Genomic DNA, 19,972 nt, shown 5'->3' with positions numbered 1-19,972 from the left:
ACATTAATTTGTTTTAAAGTTATTGAGTACTAATTTGTTATTGCCTGGGAAACCCTACATAGATTTCAAAAGTAAAATCAAATGTTTTTAGTAAAATGTATAATTTACATTTGCTATTAACTTCTTAGAGAGTAAGAAAATTTCATTAATAAAATCCTCCTGCCTTTTTATTACTAATTTCATGACACAGGTGGGGAGTAGAAAATTCTGACTTTAAAAAGTTTTAGACTGCTGTTCCATTGAAACAAGTAAAAGAATTAAGTTGTATATATATGTGTGTGTGTGTATGCATAAGATTAAAAAAAAAGATTTACCAAAATTTGGTTTATTTTTAAACTTTGATTATTTTATAATATATCATATGAGAGGTTTTAGGTTGTGCCTCTTTTTTAAGCTGTATTTAGTGTTGATTTGTCAGTTTTACCAAAGGAGTCAAACAAGTTAAATTAGATAAAATTTAAGGTAACTTTAACATTATGAACAATTCTTTTTCAACCATCAATATAGGACTTTTTGTAAACTTAGGTCATAAGCTCTCCAAATTTCTTAAGAAAAAAACCTTAACCCTTGCTACACACACACACAGATTACTCTTTTTCAGTATATATCTCATTAAGTTCCAAAATGAGCAAGAACTACAGAATTCAAGATACACCTGATCTGTCAATTTTTCAATTTCCTTGGGCTTTATAATCTATATGATAGAATGTGCAGTGGTAGCTGCCAGAAGGTGACCAAAGTTTATCTTACTTATGCCTCCTAGCTTTCTTTAATAAAAAGAATCACTGAGTTTGCATTATTTTAAAGGCCCCCAAATATAGTGTGGTTTCATTATTCACTATTATTATGAATGTTTCAGTTAAAGATATGAAACATGACAATTCAGTGTAAAATTTTTTGAAAACTATTAAAATTACAGTCATTATCTAACCTCAAGTACAGAAATGGTCCAGTTCAACCAAAAGGGAATTGTTTTTTAATTTAATTTTTATTCTAATGTTGAGTTTTAATGTATTTGTATTATTTATATATTAATTTATATTTTATGTCTATCTTTAGAGATAGACATGTTTAAAGGGAGTATTTCATCATGGTTTAATGATGTTATCAGTATGATCCTACTTGCCAATTTTACTCCCTCATCAAACTACGTTTTTACCTTCAGTGACATTGTCAACAGCCAGTTGATGGCAACAGACAGCAGATAATTCTGGCTTAAACAATTTTAGGGCAATATGAGTAGTAGGAGAAAAGGTTCCTATCAAATAAATGATTTCCACAAGAAACAGAGAATATATGTACAGGAAATGTCTGGATGAATAATTTTCTTCTGATTTTCTCTGATTATATCAGCAAATTTTGCCACAGGTTTTATTGTTAGTGACTAGGAGAGTCCAGAGACCTGGGCTATATTTTGAGATTTTGTGGTAATGAGCTTTGCAACCTAGTTCATTCATTGAACCTCTTTGGCTCCCTGATAACAAAATTATCAGCTAAATTAGAGAGTTAGACGAAAGGTCCCTTTCAGCTCAAAGTTTCTGTGATTTTTTTTTAAGAGATAACATGGTACACTAAATAGAGCAAGATTTTGTAGTCAAATTGACCAAGAGTCATGATCAGCTCAAGTACCTATTAGCTGTGACTATAATCAGAAACTTTGATACTTGAACTTCCATTCCTTCATTTGTAAATTGAAATTATTAATACCAAATTAGTAATACCATCGTGAGGTTTGAAATATTGTATGTAAAGCAACCAATAAAGTCAGTAAAGTGATGGCACCTAGTTGTTCAACCAGTGGTCAATGCTACGATTGTTACTCTTTGCAGTCAATGACAGGAATCCTGTAAAATTTACATGAAGAGTGGAAACGGCACTTGACCTAAAGTTTGGGACTTTGGTATTAGCAAAGCAAATTCTAGGAAGATAAAGGTTTAGAAGACTTAGGAGGGAGATGGACATTCTCAGCACAGAGAACTGGCTGTAGTTAACATTGTACAGCAAATTAGTCACTTGCACATAACCTACTTGATCATCCCCACCTCTTTCCCCTTCTGCAGGTGAACGTCCCTTCCACTGTAACCAGTGTGGAGCTTCTTTTACTCAGAAGGGCAACCTTTTGAGACACATAAAGTTACACTCTGGAGAGAAGCCGTTCAAATGTCCTTTCTGTAGCTATGCCTGTAGAAGGAGGGACGCCCTCACAGGACACCTCAGGACCCACTCTGGTAAGTGCCACCAACTCTTTGAGAAGAAAGTAAAATATGAGAACTCAGGAGACTGCTATAGCATAATACAAAGTAACTTCTAGCTTTGTTGCATAGCTGGGAATGAGCTAGACAGTATTTTTATTTGTGTACACTGAATAACTGACAAATCTTGCAGGATGCATATGGCCCTTCTTTTTTAGATTTACAGACTTGGCAGAAAGGAGTACTGTCAACTGAAGAGTTTCAAGCCATTGAAGGAAACAGCTGTTATATAAATTTTCTATGATTTTAAAATTTTACAATTATTAATGCAGTAATTATGGTTAATCCAGAATAATGGATAATCTAGTAAAATATCATCATTACGTGCTGTTGTTACCATAGAGGAGAGGAAAGCTGTGGTATTATTTTGACTGATATGGTACCTGGGCTGGGACCTCAGTGGGAAGTCAAATATCACTATTTTTAAACTTGAAAATATTATGCTCATTAGAAAATTGGCTGTGAGAGTGTTTTATGTTTAATTTTAACCCTCCTTGTTTCTTTAACTCTCAAACTATAGTCATTGGATGCTGTCTGAAACTTTTCTCTGCTTCATAAATCATCATTTAAAAATCTAGAATAAGTTTGATTTTATTTTAAGTGCCAGAATATAGTGCATACAAGCAAAAGAATGATTACATACTGAATGAATTCCATTTGGCTTTAGCATGAATTGCCATAACTAAGAAGTTAAAGGTGGAAAATTAATATAGAATACTCTCAAGCCAGTTTTATATGCTCCTTCTGTTCATAATGACATATTAAAATTTAATTTTAATATGAAGATATGATGGAAGTGATATCTTCATCTACATTGACAAATTATATTAGAGAGTGCTGTGGGTTGTGAGGTAATGCTCATACTATCTTTCTTTACATTTTTCCTGTTAATCCTTAAGGCTTTACACAGTTTTTTAACGTGAATGTGAAATAATGTAAAACTATTCTAGACATTAACTCTTTAAATTTGGGGCTGTTACAGAAAAATGAAATTAAAGCAAATATTAAACTGTTTTAAGTATATATTTTATATTCATCCCTGACTTAAAGCAGTTCACTCATTTCCAACTATCACACATTATATTTTATTTAGAAATTATGCTGTGAAAATTATATCTTAAAGTGGTATTGTTTTATTATAAAAAGTATTCTTTATTGAAAGATATTTTTAAGACCTGACAGTTATTTCCTTTAGGTATCCATGCACTCTGGCTTATTAAAGTATTATTCAGTTGACCAAGGATTATATAAAACATAGCTTTTCATGAGGATGAAGTTGAGGCAGAAATATAACTTTAAACATCTATTTCCACTGGTCACAAAATTTACAAAACTGTGTTGTTTTTACTATCATGGTTTAGTGTATACATGTAACTTTACCTGGTGATTGCTAGATTGCTCTTAGAAGGTTCACTGCCTGGTGACACCTCTGGAAGGCATTTGACAGTCATCTCAATTTGTTTCCTTGATTTCCTTTTTGTTCTTTCAAGAGATTTATCCCTGTGGGTAGTGTCTAAGAAGTCAAGACACCTTGGTTTTTGTGTTAGACTAAGCTGGACAGCTACAATTGGTTTTGTTATGCAAATTAGGCATGGTCCATACAGGGGCTCCTGGTTGGTGGCTAGTGGAATGAGGGGAGGGAAATATGTCACCCAAAGTAAGCCCCTTCCACTGGCTTTGCAAGACCAGAGCCTATAATTTACACGGTTCTATATAATTATAAAGTTTATGCGCATAAAGCAAAGCTGTTTCTATGAAACTGTAAATTTTGTAAATAAATACATTTCTACTTTGAGGTTCAAAAAAAAAGATATGGTCCCTTTAACTGCTATTATGCTGATTTTGCAATTTGGTATACTAAGTCATGACCTTTACAGATATATAAACAGATATGCTCAAATTGGCTAATAAGGGGAGTTTAATGGAGGGATGAGAGGGGGAGAGGGGTATCATCCACTTACTGCATCATCAAGGGGTGAAGTCAGTTCAGACCTACTTCCAACACTAACCATCACCAATGTTTTTCACAATAGATAGAACAAAAAACATAGCTTCCAAAGTCCATGCTTCTCTAATTGGTCAGAAAGCTCAAGGTGATCATTAGAGCTTTCTTCTTCCACTGCCAATTTCATCTTCCCCTTACTTTCACCCTCTTTTTAGCCCCTGGTCTGGACAGGGTTCTTTATGGGTGATCCTGAATTCCTACAAGTTTGAGTATTTGGTGGCCCTTTCTTCCTTGGATTACTGCAGTTTTTCAATAACCAGCATTATTGGAGAAGTTTTTGTTAGAGATGCCCCAGTAAATCTCCTGAGTTTCAAACATAGTTGGCCTTGCCCATATCGTATAGCAACAACCCCAGATCATTTTGGTAATCTGGAAAAATTACCAGCCAATAGCATAGCCCACTTCTCTTCCTGTTAATTCAGCAGCTTAAAATGCCCCAAATAGCCAGGGAGTAGTCTCAGCTTCCAATACAATGGTAACAGAACTCTGATCTCTGGTAGAAACATTCTTCCTTTGGGCACTGAGATCTCCAAAACCACCAATCTCAAGATTTCAGCACAGGAAGTGAAAATCCCTTAAATGAGTTATTTGAGGTATTTGTGTTGTGGCCACTACTACCTTAACCTCTTTGTTCTCAAACTTATGCATTCTGGCAATGGAGGAGATAGATGACTTTTGGCATTTATCATATCCTATAGAACACACCCAAACTTCTCCCAGCTAGCAACTATACATGAACCACTCCACTGGTAGGCCACTTCACCCCTCTATTTAGCCAAATGATTCTGGATGATGTGGCATGAGGTATGGCCAGCGAAATCTATAGGTTTGAGCCCATTTCTGTATTGCCTTTGCCGTGAAAAGAATTTCCTGGTTAAAGTCAATATTTTAAGGAATACTATGATAATTGTTAAGGCATTCTGTTAAATCCAGGCGTAGAGGCACATACAAAAGTATTGAAGGAAGGGGAGGTAAATCTATATCCCGAATATCTATCAATTCCTATGAGAATAAATTTCTCCCTTCTTCAGGTTGAAAGAAGTTCATTGTAACCTGCCAGCCATTAATTGACTGGTCGATCACCTTGGAGAATAGTGCTGTATCAGTGTCTCAGCATTGGAAAGTGGTGAACTCAGCAGTTGTTGTAGTTAAATCAGCCATAGAGAGGGGGAAATCTATGTTGTTGAAGCCATACATAGTTTCCACCCTTGTTCCCATTGTCACTTTGTACATGGGCCACTTGAGCAAGCACCAGGGTAGCTAGATAAAGAATCTGACTGTCATCCATAAAATAGATTGTGTTATTGGCTTGGGTCACCCATCACATAATCTTGTCCAGATTACTAAGAGCGTTCTCCACAATGGAAGCCCTCTAGAGGGAATTCACATAGTAACCATGTTGTCACACTTCGTACCAATTCTGAGAGGCACATCTGCATAACTCTTCCAAACCTTCAATCTCCAATCTTCCAGTCTTGTTTTTCCAAGTCCTTGACCATATGGCCATGCCATGTATCAAAACCTCAGCTATCTCTTCTTCCGTGCAAACCGTACAATCTGAAATTCTGCTAGGGGGTTATCTTTCATTACTATATTTCAGGGGCAGCCCCCTTCATTGGGCCAATAACACAGTAGTTGCAGCTAGTACTAAATACCATACAATCCATTTACAAGCTGGGTTCATGTGGTTTTATCCTACATTAATTGGTCATTGAGAACACCCCATGAGGCCAGATTGTGAGAGACTGTGAAGCTAGTAGCAGGTATCAGAAACACATGAGCTACTTGCTCATGATGTATACTTGGGCTTCCCAAACCTGTGTGATCCAAGTTTCATTTAACAATGAAATGCTCTTGTGCACATCTTATTTTATGATATGTTGAATCGGATTAACACATAGTTCATTTTGTCTAGTTTGGGCGACATAGTCTTTTGGAGTCCCATGACCTAATACTTAGTCTTAACAAGAGTCCAATAACAAATTAAGAGCTGCTTTTCAAATGGCAAATCGTTATTGAGAAGATCACATATATTTACTCCATTAGGGATCTGCATTCTGATGCTTCAGTGGCAGATATGTCATACACCCTCTTTGTTTACCACAGATATTTCCAAAAATCATTACATTTCTGGATCTTAGAACCAAAGGTCTAAATAGCAGCTTTCATTACAGCAGAGGTACACTGCAGATTCATTTCTTGCCCCAGTCCCCTCTCAACGTTGGCAGCCTTGTTGATTATCTAGTACATGCATCAGAGCAGAATACCCAAACGTGGTATTGCTTCTAAAATTCAAAGAGGACACCACATTTTCTGCCTCCTTCTTCATAATGAAAGGTACAAGGTGCAGCAACTTATCATTTACTATAGAGGCTCTATTTCAACATGCCTACATTGCTAGGCCCCTAAAATTTCACCAATGTTGCAAGTCCCTAAACTTTTCAGAGATTATCTCCTATGCCCTAGTATATGTCTTACTGAGGCATCTTAAGTGTTTACTACTTCCTGACCCATCACCAAATCCAATTAGTATAATACCATGAATGTAATGTTCCAGCTTGATGTTATGTGATATGTCAAGATGAACAAGATTTCTTTGGACTATATTATGACAAAGAGAGAAGAGTTGACCTAGCCTTAAGGTAAGATAGTGAAAGTATGTTGACCCTGCATTGTGAAGACAAACTGCCTCTGATTATCTTTGTTGATAAGGAATTACTTTTAAAAAAATTAAGTCAGTAGCTCCATACATGGTATCAGGTACTATGTTAATATGCTCCAGCAGAGATACTACTACTAGAACTGCTTCTGTAGTTGGCATTATGATGTGATTAAACTGTCATTCATCCATAGAACCATCTAGGGCTTGCATTAGCCTAACAAACAGTTTAAACGGGTATGTAGTAGGAGTGACCACCCTAGCATCCTTCAGTTTTAGTTTATTATCTTGGCAGAAATGATAGTTCTAGGGCTGCAATCTCCAATATGGTAGCCACTAGTCACATGTGGCTGTTAAGTACCTTCATATGGTTAATACCACATGTTGAAATTATATTTATTAAATATATTATATTATGAAAATTAATTCCACCTGTTTAAAATATGGCTATTAGAAAATTTTAAATTATATATGTGATTCATATTTTCATTGGACAGCACGTTCTTGGCTTTTTATAATAGACCTCCTGCCATGGGTCAGGGAACCAGTGTAAGTGTTCTTCCCATTACTAAATGCATTTATTCCTATGATACTATAAGATGGACTTGGGTGAAGTCTCCATATATATCTTGACCTCCATAAGCTCCCACTTTGACTGGTGGGCCACAGTGGTATTTTGGGTTCCAGGGATTAATGTCAGTTCAGAGCTAATCTAATACAATTGTCTAATAACCTGCAGAAGGATTTGGTATTTTCCTTCTCCCAATTCACAGTCACCCTCATAAATGGCCACAGGTGATTCTGGAATGGCTTAGAGGAAAATTCATAGCATACATCTGTGGCCAGGTTTCAGGGCCCTTCTGAAAGGGACTCTGTCCCCACCTAAAATTATGTGACTCTGGATATGTGAATAGGCTTAGGTCTGGGCAGTGGATAAGAGATCATGAATCCCACTACGGCGACTAAAGTTGGGTTTTTGCCCACAAGACCTAGACTTTTCCTGTCCATGTAAGACAGTTAGCAGCTTGGCAGTCTAACCATCTTTTTCATTCTTGGAGGATCTGTAATCCATTAGCCATTTCCATAGAACCCTGTGGCACAAAACATGTTGTTATCCCATCCCTGTGGCTTATTAAGATAACTGCACTTCCTGAAATTAATGTCTACCACAAAGCGTCTGCCATCTCAGAAGATCACATTGGATACATTTAAATTAGGGAGCCCAGATCTGTTTGTAACATCTATCATTGTTTTCTCCAGCCTAGAGAAGACAGTTACCAGGAAGCTTTTCAAGCACGCTGGTTCTTTCCTCACCAATGTAATTCTTTGGTGAGGCCCTTCCAGGGGTACGGTTAGGGGAGGACTGAACAGGGTCATTCATAAATAGATCCTTTCCAATATTCTTACTTGAGCTTTTGGACTTCTACTTTGGTGTACCAAGAAAATTCTACCCTTTCAACTTTTCACTGTCTAAGCCATCATTGAATCAAGGATTCAATTAACCAGTCACTCCCACCTGCTCAAGGCAATATATTAAATCCCAAATTCCAAATGAATGCACCTATATTGATAAATTTGGCCTGATCTAGCATTTTAGTTCATCTTCTTGGCATAAAACCCTTAGAATCAATCCATTTCCTTACATGCTGTCTGGACTCCTTACTGATACAAATTGGTAAAGTTTTGCAATTCTTTCAGTGTACAGGCTGTCACCTCCTAAATATCCCTCGATTTTGGCTATATTAATATCTAACTTGGTATGAGCCTGGAGGGCCATGAGTGGTAATAGAAATGAGTCCTGAAAAGAATCACCATTCTCTGATTGAGTTCCCGCCTCAGCTGAAGCAGTTGGAAGTCCTCTTACTATATGGAAAGGCTGATTTACGGGACTGTTGGTTTCCTTAAATGGAATGGTGGGGAGTGAAGACAAATGTGTCTTTTGGCAAGGATGGTTCGGGAGGGTTTAGGGGTTCAACATTCTGAACCTCAGTATTTGATTTGATCATAACAACCCTTGTTTCACTCTTTCCCCATCATTACCCTGTTGCCAAGACCAAATGGTATTGGCTTTGCCCGTTTTATTTAATATGGCAATTTCATAACCCTTCAAATCAGATTCTGGAGTTGGTCTTCAGCCTTATTTGCCCTGATCCTTAAGTAAATAAGGACTCTCTTAAAGCTAACAGAGAACTTTGATATTTCACCGCTGTTCTGACTTGAGCATTCAGGACCTTCAATTTGTCCTTTCTCCTTTGTATAATCCTTCAGGCTATCAGAAGCAGCCATGTAACACTACAGTCTTCACATTAGACACCACCATTGTTCCTTCAGCAAGTAAAGACCACAACTCCTAAAGCTTTGCCTTGCATCTGCACTTCATACTACCATCAGTGACAATTTGAGTAATCATGTTGCTACCACATGTCTAGAATTACCAGGATTTCACTAACTTCCTCATAAGGAGTCCATGCTGTTCTCTTCAAACATGAGAAACTTAATGCCAGAATGCCATTTTGTCTGAGGCCTTGGGCCACTCCTGCTACCAATAACTATCAATCAGAGCCCTGATAGGAAAGCAGTGAGACACTCAAATGGGGAAAATGTGGAGACATTCATGAAAGCACTAATATTTACAAGAGAAGGGGTAGGCATAAAGAAAACCAACAAGGGATGGTTGCAATCCCATGTCTGAAGAGGTCACTGGAATTAGGAGATGTAGGAGACAGTCTTGAAACTGACCTTCAGTAGAGGAATGTACCCCTGCTAACCTGTGACTGAGGAATAAACACCTTGGCCTCACTCTTTCCACCCCTCCTGTCTTGCTGATGCCTTACATTAAATGAGCATAACCAGAAGCCAGAGGAAAAAGGAGCCTATTGATGAAGCCAATAGAAATTAGCTTTCTGCAGGAGTAGAGCAGAGCAGAGTGAAAATGGCTATAGAGGTGAAAGAAAATATGCCACAGATTGATTAAATTTAAAAACTAGTGCTTAAACTTACTAGTATAGGGTATTAAGTGTAATGTAACGATTTTTAATTCTAATTTCTGTTTTTTATAAATATTATTATTAATACGAAGTATCTTGCTTCTTTCTTTTCCATCCCAACCCCTACTTTGGGTAATGAGTGCTCATTGTTTTGTTCTATTTAGTTAGCTATTGTGTTCTACAGTATTAATACTGCATCTTTGCTTCCTGTGTTTTAGATTTGAAAATTTTCCATGTAGTAGGTTGGTAACAATGAGCCCAGTATTGATGTGCACTTACATATTTCTGTGAGATTTTATATCTATTAGTTTAAGAAAAATATCTGGAATACAGTATACATTCAATAAATGCTAGCTCGCTCTTTCCTTCTTTCTTTCTTTCTTCCTTCCTTTCTTTCTTTCTTCCTTCCCTCCCTTGTAAGATCCCATATAAGCTGAAAGTTTCTATTTGGAACTCTCTTGCATACTCTAGAGGACACCAGGTAGTGTCTTGATTTTGTTTGCATAGCCCCAGTAGTTAGGTTATTGACAGGTAATGTCTGGCATTTCTTGAACTCTCCATAGGCATGAGGCACTGTGCTAAGCACTTCCTATGGATTATTCGTTTAATTAACACTCTTTTACCTGACATGAGCAAAACCAGGTAATTTATCAACTAAAAACAATACGTCTAGCAATATGGGAAATTCTTTTCATAAGAAAGGTCCTTAACATTTAAAAATATAAACATTGGGCTGGCCAAAAAGTTTGTTCGGGTATTCCCGTAAGATGTTATTGGCCAACCCAATATAAAATATGTATTTAATCTTTTTTTTTAAATATATATATATAAGATCAGGCCCTTTCCTTTCAGTGAGGAATTTAGTTATGGAATTCCAAGTAATTTTTCTGGCCTAAACCACATTCATATCACATCATCTCTAATTCCATTTTCAGTTTCTTTAAGAACTTAAAGACCTTGTGAAGCAATCAGACTTCTATTAAATTTTTTAAAGATTTTTCTCACTAATTTTTAAGATTACCTTTGCCTACCTCCAATTCATTAGCAGTTGTTTTTCAACTCACCTTTATTGAATTTTTCCAGAGTGGTAAAATTAGTTTTTATAGAAAGAACTTTCTTTCTATACTTATTTTATTGGAATATGTATATTTGAATAATTTATTTAATTATGATAACAGGTACAGCTGGCATAAATAGGTTTGGCTAGAATCATAACTGACTGAACGTGAGTATCCAGTTCAACTGCTAGAAGTGTTTACGTCGGCATACCAAAGAAGGGCCTGGGAGCACCAGAATTTCAGTATGCTTTTCAAAGGGAATGGAAAGACAGAAAGCTTCTCGCTAATATTATTCCTAGTTTACAGGTGAGGAGACTGAGGCACAGAGAGGTCACACGGGCAGAGCCTGAATTCAAACCAAGACAGTCAAACTCCAAAATCTGTACTACATGCTACGGAATAAATGATACAGCCCATGTGTTTACTGTATCCTCTGTCTTGCTGAACTCTTTTAACTCAAAATGATAAAGCAAAAAAGAGTACTGTCTGGAAGTCAAGAGGTCAAGACATCTGGGTTTTCGAATGGGCTCATTGCAAATTAGCTGTGTGACTTTGTCAGATCACTTAATTTAATCTTTTAATCTTCCTATGCTGCTCATATTATATGATGCTAATAACAATCTGTTATCTTTTCTCCTGGGATTTTGCTGCCCATCAGTCACTAAGATCAAACCTTAAAGAGTAAAAGGGTAGTCCCCACTCCCCAGTTTTTTTTTTTTTTAGTTTTCTATGGTTTGTTTTAACTTTCAAAACAGATTTGCATAAAATGGAATAGGTCTTAAGATTTTCAGATGACCTTCGTGGCACCAACATTACTTCTCTGCTACCATCTGCTAACGTAAATCTCAGAACCTTGATATAGACAGTTTCTGATTTTGCACTTCTAGTTCCAGATATAGTTTGCTCATTTAAAATGCATTCCCTTTTAAATAATATTTTTGAAAAAGCTCTGTGTTGCTGAATGCCAGCAGAAGTGTAAAACAATGTTGACTTTTCCCTCCCCCACCTTTGCCAGTTAGTACTTGAATGATATTTTTCACACTGGAATGGAAGATGCAGTCACACACTTGATTGCATGTTTTAAATTTTGATTACAGTCATTAATATTTTTTTAATTTTGAAAGGATGCCCAATTTTATAAATAATTAATAAATCAGGGCTCCTTAAAGAGCAAAAATATTTTGGTAGTGTTTACCAGTATTTGCTATGGAAAAGTTTGTTTTCTAACAATAATTTTAAACAGTATAATATTATTTCTGGAAATAGATTAATGTGATCATCTTTTTTCAATAGCAGATAATTCCTGTCAACAACTCCTAGATTTTATTCCCAACTTCTTAAGAAAATAACAGGAGAAATCAGAACCTTTCTTACTTTTGTTATGGCAGTGCTATATCCTATTTCTGAAATATTGTCCATTCAGGAAAAAAAAAAAAGTGAAATAATACAATCTAAGTTTTGTTTGTACAGCAGTCATCAGTGTTTAATTTTTTTTTAACTATTTTCATATATTATGGGTTAGAGCTATTCTGCTGGTATTGATGCTGGATATTTCATTAGAATTGCTTTATTTTATTGCAGTATGTTGGCTAAATTTAAGATATCTAGCAATTGCAACCCTCTTTCTACTTTTGCCTCTTTGGAACACTCAAAAAAAAAGAATGACTGAGAAAGGAAAAACAAAACCCAGATCCTTTTACATGTGAAATTTAAATGACAAGAAGGAAAGGAGAGAGAAATAAAGAATTGCATCATCAACAATATATCAGCTGGAGACCACAGTCAAATTTTTAGTCCATTGAGAAAGTAAACTACACTTTATAAACATATCCCAACCTTATATTAATATATAAGGTTGTAGGAAAATAAAAGATACTGGTTTATATTTTAAACTCTATCCATTAATCTGAGATTTACCACACACAAATCATCTAATTTCCTTTATGTAAATTTATAACATAACATAGTATTTATGTCAGTTTTTTGTGCTGAATCAGTGCTCCTGCTATAAAAAATGTTTTATTAGTTTTGTCAGATTTTTAGTTTAGCAAGTGATTATAGTCCTTTCATTCTTAGAAATTTGATTAGTGTGCTTCATACGTTAGGTATTACTCCTTTTAATTGTCTTTATTATAGCCAGTACACTGGGGAAATAGTGTTACAAGTAAGCCCTGGACCCCTATTAATCAAAACAATACTTAGCATACTTGTTATTTTTTAAATCTAGGAGGAACTAGAATTGCATATTTTTTCCTAATTAGCACTTCAGGTATATTTCTCACAAACTCTAATGCAGTGCCCAAATTAAATATTTAAAACACAATAGAAGAGTATGTATTTTTAATGTATGGAAGCTTATGTAATATATATGCATTATACATTCCTTTGTATAAATTGTAAAGAGAAAAAAGTAAGTAAGAATGCCTCTTGCGCAGTCTCAAATGTTTTTATGCCATATGTAAAATTCAGTTTTGGCCATGGAATTGTACTGGACTTACATTCTTATAAAAAAAATATTCTTTGCTTAAAAATGGAATATTTTCATTTGAAAATGAAAAATCCTATGTCCCAAGGAAACTTATCCACTGTCTCTTGTATTCCTTAACACTACTGTATTTTTATATTGCTTATTAAAACATTAAGGTACTCAGAGATATATAAATAAAATATCCTTGAATAAGAAGATAAGTGTAGGAATTTTTTCTGATTTTTTTTTGTTCATCTCATTTTAAGAAAATAAGAATTACTTTGTGTTTTCAGTAAGACCTGTTATAAAAGTCAAAGGAAAACCTTATTAGCTTTCAGTTAAATCAGTATTTATTATATAATTATTTGGATATATCACCTAAAAATAAACACTTTGTAAAATTAGTTTATGTGGTATATCCATAGCATATAACCCTAGAATATATCTATTTGAGGAACCTTCCAATGTCATAGTCTTTTGACTTAGGATCAATAAGCCTACATTATTCTGAGCAAATGTCTAGTTTATTTCCAAACACCTCAGTTATGTTAATTTTTACAACATGATTTTGTAATCTATTCAATGTTTGACAAATTTCGCTTAAGAAGGTTTTTCTTTATGTCTAGTTGTCAAGTTAAAGCTATTTTGTCCTATAAAAAGCAACTGGACCAGATGTACCATATAAATATCCATCTGTTAAAACAACATCCGCCTCATTGAACATTTTTAGTTCTTTTATATAAGGACTGTCTTTTTGTTTTTTTAAGACCCTATAATTCCATGTACTATATTTTATCCATAAAAATAGCTCAGAAATATGGAATACTTGTATTAGTTCTCCTAATACTAATTTTTTTTAAAAAATGTATCAGTTCAATAGTACACTGCTGCAAACTCACTTAAAAGTTTGCCTTTTATTTTTAACTCTATTTTATATTTTGTTCAGTTACTCCTTTAACTATCATGAAATATACCTGTAGAATATTATGACTCACCCTGCTTTTGAATATATTTGGATATTCACATTTAGTGGACTATTAAACCAGCTAACAGGCATTTTCAAGGTATAAACTACATGCTCTTAGAGAAGCTGGTAAGAAAAGATAGTTTTCTCCTCCTCTTCAAATTTCTTGAAAATAAAGTTCAAAAGTAGCATCTGACTTGGTTTGAGATAGTGCTAACCTTTAACCATACTGTTAAAGAAACAAGTTCATGTCAAATACTCTAGTTTTAAGTCTTCTCATGTGGGACAGTCTGTTACTTTGCCATGAGGATGATATGCCCTCAGATTTATTGTCATTTCTTACTAAGGGACTCACTACTACTGTGGCATCATTTCCGTAAATTATTGACTGTTCAGGAATTCCATAAACTAAAAGGTACTTCAAAGCACATGTGGCATTTGTAATCACTAACTTTCTTCTCTAATACAACCTTTTCATCTTGTTTCATTTAAGTTATCTTCCCGCTCTTGTCTCTCCTTCTGCCTTCTACTCTTTGTTTTTCTCATAGGCTGTTTTCCCCCTAATCCTTCAATGTTTGCTTCAATATTACTTTGCTTTATTTTTTTGAGGTAAACAAAAAGTACATAAATAAGTACCTTAAGTTTCTATGACATATGAAATCTTTTTATAACATGGATTTGCTACAGGTTATAGACATTTGGATATTAATAGTACTGATTATTTTGTGAAATAAGAGTTTAAAATGTCTGAAAATTGGGTATGTGGCTAAAAGATTATCATTATCAGTTATTTCCATATTGACATTATTTTAAAACCAGATCACCATGACTTTTCTAACAGATTTGCTAAAGAGATCCATTCAAACAATACTAAGCCACAGACCAGTATAATGATAGACATATTGGATTAAATGATGCTGGTTATAGAAATTGAATCTAGTGTAGCTCATTCATAGCAGTGATGGTGCATTTAGTGTAGTATAATTTGCCCTGTAGACTTCCCTTGAGAAGGAACTGTTTTCACCTGATTGTAGACCTGGCACCTGGCCCATTCTCTGGGTGATCTCCCAAGTGTGAACTTTGCCCACCCTCCACCCCTCCTTTCCTTCCTGGAGGTGGTTGATAGAGGAGGATTACACTGATAATTACACAAGCAGTGTCAGTTGCACATGTGATTTGCATAACTGTGCTGTGCTGATTTCACCTACCAAGTCCTGACACTTATGCCCGTGGTGCCTCTCTGTATGCTTTGCAATAAACACTGAAGAGAGGGGGTGGGATTAGTGTCTTCATTCCTGACTCAGACACACACAACACACACGCAAGGCCCTGTCCATTGAAAGCTGACTGGGAGGGAAAGCCACTTTCAGTCAGGCCAGCTGCTGTGACCATCCATGTGATTTCTACCCAGTAGAACACAAATAATCATTATATACTCTACCTTATATGGTCCTTATAAAAGAAATTAAGTTTTTAATAGCATATACGATCTCATCTTTTTCAAATAGTGGTAGTCATGCTTCTTTCAATTTTTGACACTTATTTCTAGAAGGAGTAATGGAAAAGCAGTCTTTCTTCTCTAACACATACTCATCTGATGTGGCTCTCCACATTGGCTCAAAGACCAAATCAGATTAGTTTACTTCTGGAACCTTTCCTCCTTACCTTTTTCTATTCTCAGGAGTTCTAAAGAAATAAGCAGGAACCATGGACGTATTTCTTATTCTTCTCAGTTTTCTGTAGACAAGTTGAGTAGTACAGTTTTGCATCCTACTTGGATGTTACTGTGGACAGTCTGAGCTTGTGGCTGTTGCACATTTTCCTTTCCACAGTGCTGAGTCTGCAGGCCTGGCATGTTTGGAACTCCGTGGCAGAAACAGGAGGGCAGCATGCCAACTTCTTTACTTACTCAGTGTCCAAAAATGAACATCACACTGTTTTCTGTTTTGTTTTGTTGAAGGTTTTTTTTTTTGTAAGCTAACCTCCACCCTCTCCTTTTATTTTTCCTACTTGATCCGTGCATGTGAGTCAAAGAAACCTGTTCATCCACAGCCTGTACTGTCTTGCCAATCTTGTAAGAATACTCCCAGATGTTAGAAAACCATACATATGAGGTAAATAAAAGCCCGTATCATTCATTATAAGCATATAAAATATACTTAGAATATAATTAAAATTTTATTTAAGTATCATAAATCATCAGCGTGGTTTCTCTCTAAATTGTACAAAAATATGATAATAAGCATATAGATAAAAACGAAAGATCCTAAATTCTGCATCTCAAAAGAAAAGATCTTACTATATTCTCTTTTGCATCTGTATCTCTTATACTGTATCAATTGAATGAATGAAAGAATCTATGTATGCTTTCAGTTGAACATTCTTACATTAACTAGAAAGTTAGTTTTTTAAGATTACTGGAGATCAGTTGTGGTTATATGTGTTTCCTAGCAGATGATAAATGTCAGTCCATTGTAAAAATTAAAGTTAATGGCTAACATTTAACGGGCTCTTATTTTGTGACAAGCACTATTTTAAGTGCCTTATTTTACAGATAAGTAGAGTCAAAATGAGAGAGAGAGAGAGAGAGAGAGAGATGCTAATATCCCCACAATCTATAGTTTTGAATATAATGTGTATGGTTCCTTATGTCAAGCTTTATCTTATTAAGGTTATTATTCTTTTACCTTATTTTTTAAATTTATATTTTGCCAACAATGTATTATTTGGATTAGATTTTAAACACACACACAAGCACACAAAAGTGTTTGACATAATGAAACTGAAGAAACATATCATGCTTAAATAAACAAAAATGTTCCATAATGCTTGAGGACATATAAAAATTTAGAATAAAATAAATAAATCTAAGAATAGAATAACTCATCTATGTGAGAGTGCTTTTCAAAATTATGCTATGATATAGTAAAAATCTTACCATTATAACTACATATGCACATTTCATACAATTTCCAATATATTCAGGAAAAGCTGGGGTATAAACTGCTTTTCCTGACTCCAGAGCCCATGCTCTCAGGTACCACACTCCTATTTTCCAATCTGCTCTTCATATAGCAGCCAGAACATTATTTTAAAAACCAGTTTAAATCATGCTATTCCTCTACTTAAAATCTTTTAATGGCTTTCCATTGTTCTTATAATAAAATTAAACTGTTAATCATGGCCAATGGAAGTTCTGCCCACCTCTTCTGTTTGAGCATATACCACTCTACCCCTCATGCTGTGTTCTTTGCCACGTGAGGTTCCTTAAGTTTTTCCCTACTCTTTGGATTTTGCACTAATGATCCTAGAAATCTCTACCTTCAGCTTTTTCCCCAGTTCTTGACATGGTTGCTTCATTATCCTTCAGATATTTGCTTCAATGTCATCTCCTTGGAGATAATGCCCTTCCATAAGCACCCTATCTAAAGCATCCTTCTAGGTCCTCTCTATCTTGCTGTCTCTATCCTAAAGTCTTATAAAGCTTGAACCAGAATCTGTGGTTATCTTTTTGTTTGTTTATGCATATGTTACCTGTCTCCCTCCAGCTGAATGTAAGTTTGTGAGACTGTCTGTCTCCTCTGTCTTATTTATTAAGGTATTCCCAGCTCCCTGAATGGTGCTCGGCACATACTAGGTGATCAAAAAGTACTTGTTGATTAATTGAATGATGAGGGCCTTACGGTATAATGTACTTGTTCTTAAAAAAAATCCCCATAAAAAGGAAAGGGAAGAAAACACTGACCTATTCTAATTTCTATAGAGTCAGCTAATGCATATTTTTCATGTTTGTCAGTGTATATACATTTAGATTTTTTCTTGTGAAATTAGATGTAGCTCAAGAGTCCTCTTTTTACTCACTCCTGGATAGTAAACATAACATACATGAGCGATGGCCTCTTTCAGTTGAAAATCCTTGGTACCGTGTGAAGAAGCTTCAAAAAGCTCTAATAATGAAACCACATGTATTCACTCAACACATATTTCTTAGCTATGTGCCAGGCATTTTTCTAGCACTTGAGATACAGCAGTGAAGAAAAAAGATCTTGCCCTGTGTAACTTAATATTTTAATGAAGAGAGATAGGCAATCAACAGTAAATGTAATAAATAAGTCAACTATATAATGTGTTAGGTGATGAAAGCTACAGGCAGAAGAGAAGTTGCCATTTATTGAGCATTTACTGTGTCAAGTACCTTGTTAAGTTTTCTATGTGCATATTTTTATATTTCTCACAAAAATCCTATGAGTTAGGTATAAATAGTTCCTTATTTAACTTAACCTAGGGTTCACACATAGACAGTAAGTGTTAGGGCTCTTATTTGAAAACTAAGTATGAAACCATAGTATGGATATATGTATATATATTGTTCTTTACCCTATGTGAATACTCCATAAATTAGAGATTATCTACTTTCAATTTAATTGGACCCCTTTGATATCCAAATTTCTTTCTTACTTGCATTGTTACAATATCTGAAAGCCTTGCTTACTTCCCTGAGTTATTATAACATTGGAAAGTCAGATGAGAAAAGTAGTTTAAAGCGAGAATAGAAATCATATCAAAAAGGAAAATTTCTGTGATGGGATTATTAATTTATTTATTCTATAAGCCTAGAAAGTTCTTCCTTGACTTTATACTTTTTATTCCCCATGATAAATGTTTTGCACATTTATAATAATGAAACAGTATCAAATACATCTGTTTGTCTTGTGTCTTAGATTTCTACTTCACCATCTCCTTGCTGTATTATAACTTTTTTTCACATTTGTAATTTCGGTGGCTCCTTTTCTTATATTCATCAATCAATCAGTTAAATAATTATTGTTACATTTGCTATGAGAGAGGTGGGCATACCTCTAAGTTCAATGGTTTATGAATATTATGTTTATTATTATGATTATACATACCACACTTTAGGTAGTTGGTAAATATCTGTGGTATGAATAAACAACTGACTTGTATATACTTTTAACAGCTGCAAAAATTCTGAGATTTCAGCATCTATCTTTGTTTTTTAAGTAGTTAATTTATAGACAAATATAGAAATAAGAAATAATTACACTCTCTATGATAAAGAAGATCCTGGAAAGCATAATTGTTACACTGCCAAAATATTTTACAATGTGTATTTCATTCAGCTGCATTTAGCTTCCTTATTTCAGGTGTTCAGTTGAAGAAATCTTGTGAAACTTGTTACTTAAAGAGAATGATAGAAAAGTAGATGTCAACAATATACATTCTTATGAAAGTAATCTGGCATGAGACTTTTTCTTTTTACAACTGTGCCTATTTTTTTCCACACTGAGCTAAAAATAAAAAGTAGATTCTTTTGCTTTCAATTGTCTGTGATAGTTTTCATTTAAAATGCTCACCCACACTTACGTACTGTTTTTCCTGGTGTTTGTGTCTTTATACTAAGTTTTTAATTTAATTAAAAAATTAATCATACTACATTATAAAGCAAATGGAAATATTTGAATGGTTAAGTAATGTCAGCTGGGAGATTGGTTCAAGATGGCGGAGTAGAAGGACGTGCGCTCACTCTCTCTTGCGAGAGCACCGGAATCACAACTAACT

At 34.8% G+C, this 19,972-nt stretch overlaps 1 protein-coding gene across 7 annotated transcripts in view; it reads left to right on the top strand.

The window, feature by feature from the left end:
* IKZF2 (IKAROS family zinc finger 2) overlaps positions 1 to 19,972 on the top strand; it is a 176,416-nt gene that overhangs the window by 107,759 nt on the left and 48,685 nt on the right. For all 7 annotated transcript variants that reach the window (XM_036858412.1, XM_036858414.1, XM_036858415.1 and 4 more), the window contains one exon: positions 2,061 to 2,228. In XM_036858412.1, the coding sequence (XP_036714307.1) occupies positions 2,061 to 2,228 (168 nt within the window). The remainder of the gene's footprint in view (positions 1 to 2,060; positions 2,229 to 19,972) is intronic.

This window comes from Balaenoptera musculus, chromosome 7, assembly GCF_009873245.2.
Source record: "Balaenoptera musculus isolate JJ_BM4_2016_0621 chromosome 7, mBalMus1.pri.v3, whole genome shotgun sequence".
NCBI classification, from domain to species: domain Eukaryota; kingdom Metazoa; phylum Chordata; class Mammalia; order Artiodactyla; family Balaenopteridae; genus Balaenoptera; species Balaenoptera musculus.
The sequence above is the reverse complement of the archived record's forward strand: the minus strand, read 5'-3'. Positions and strand labels throughout refer to the sequence as shown.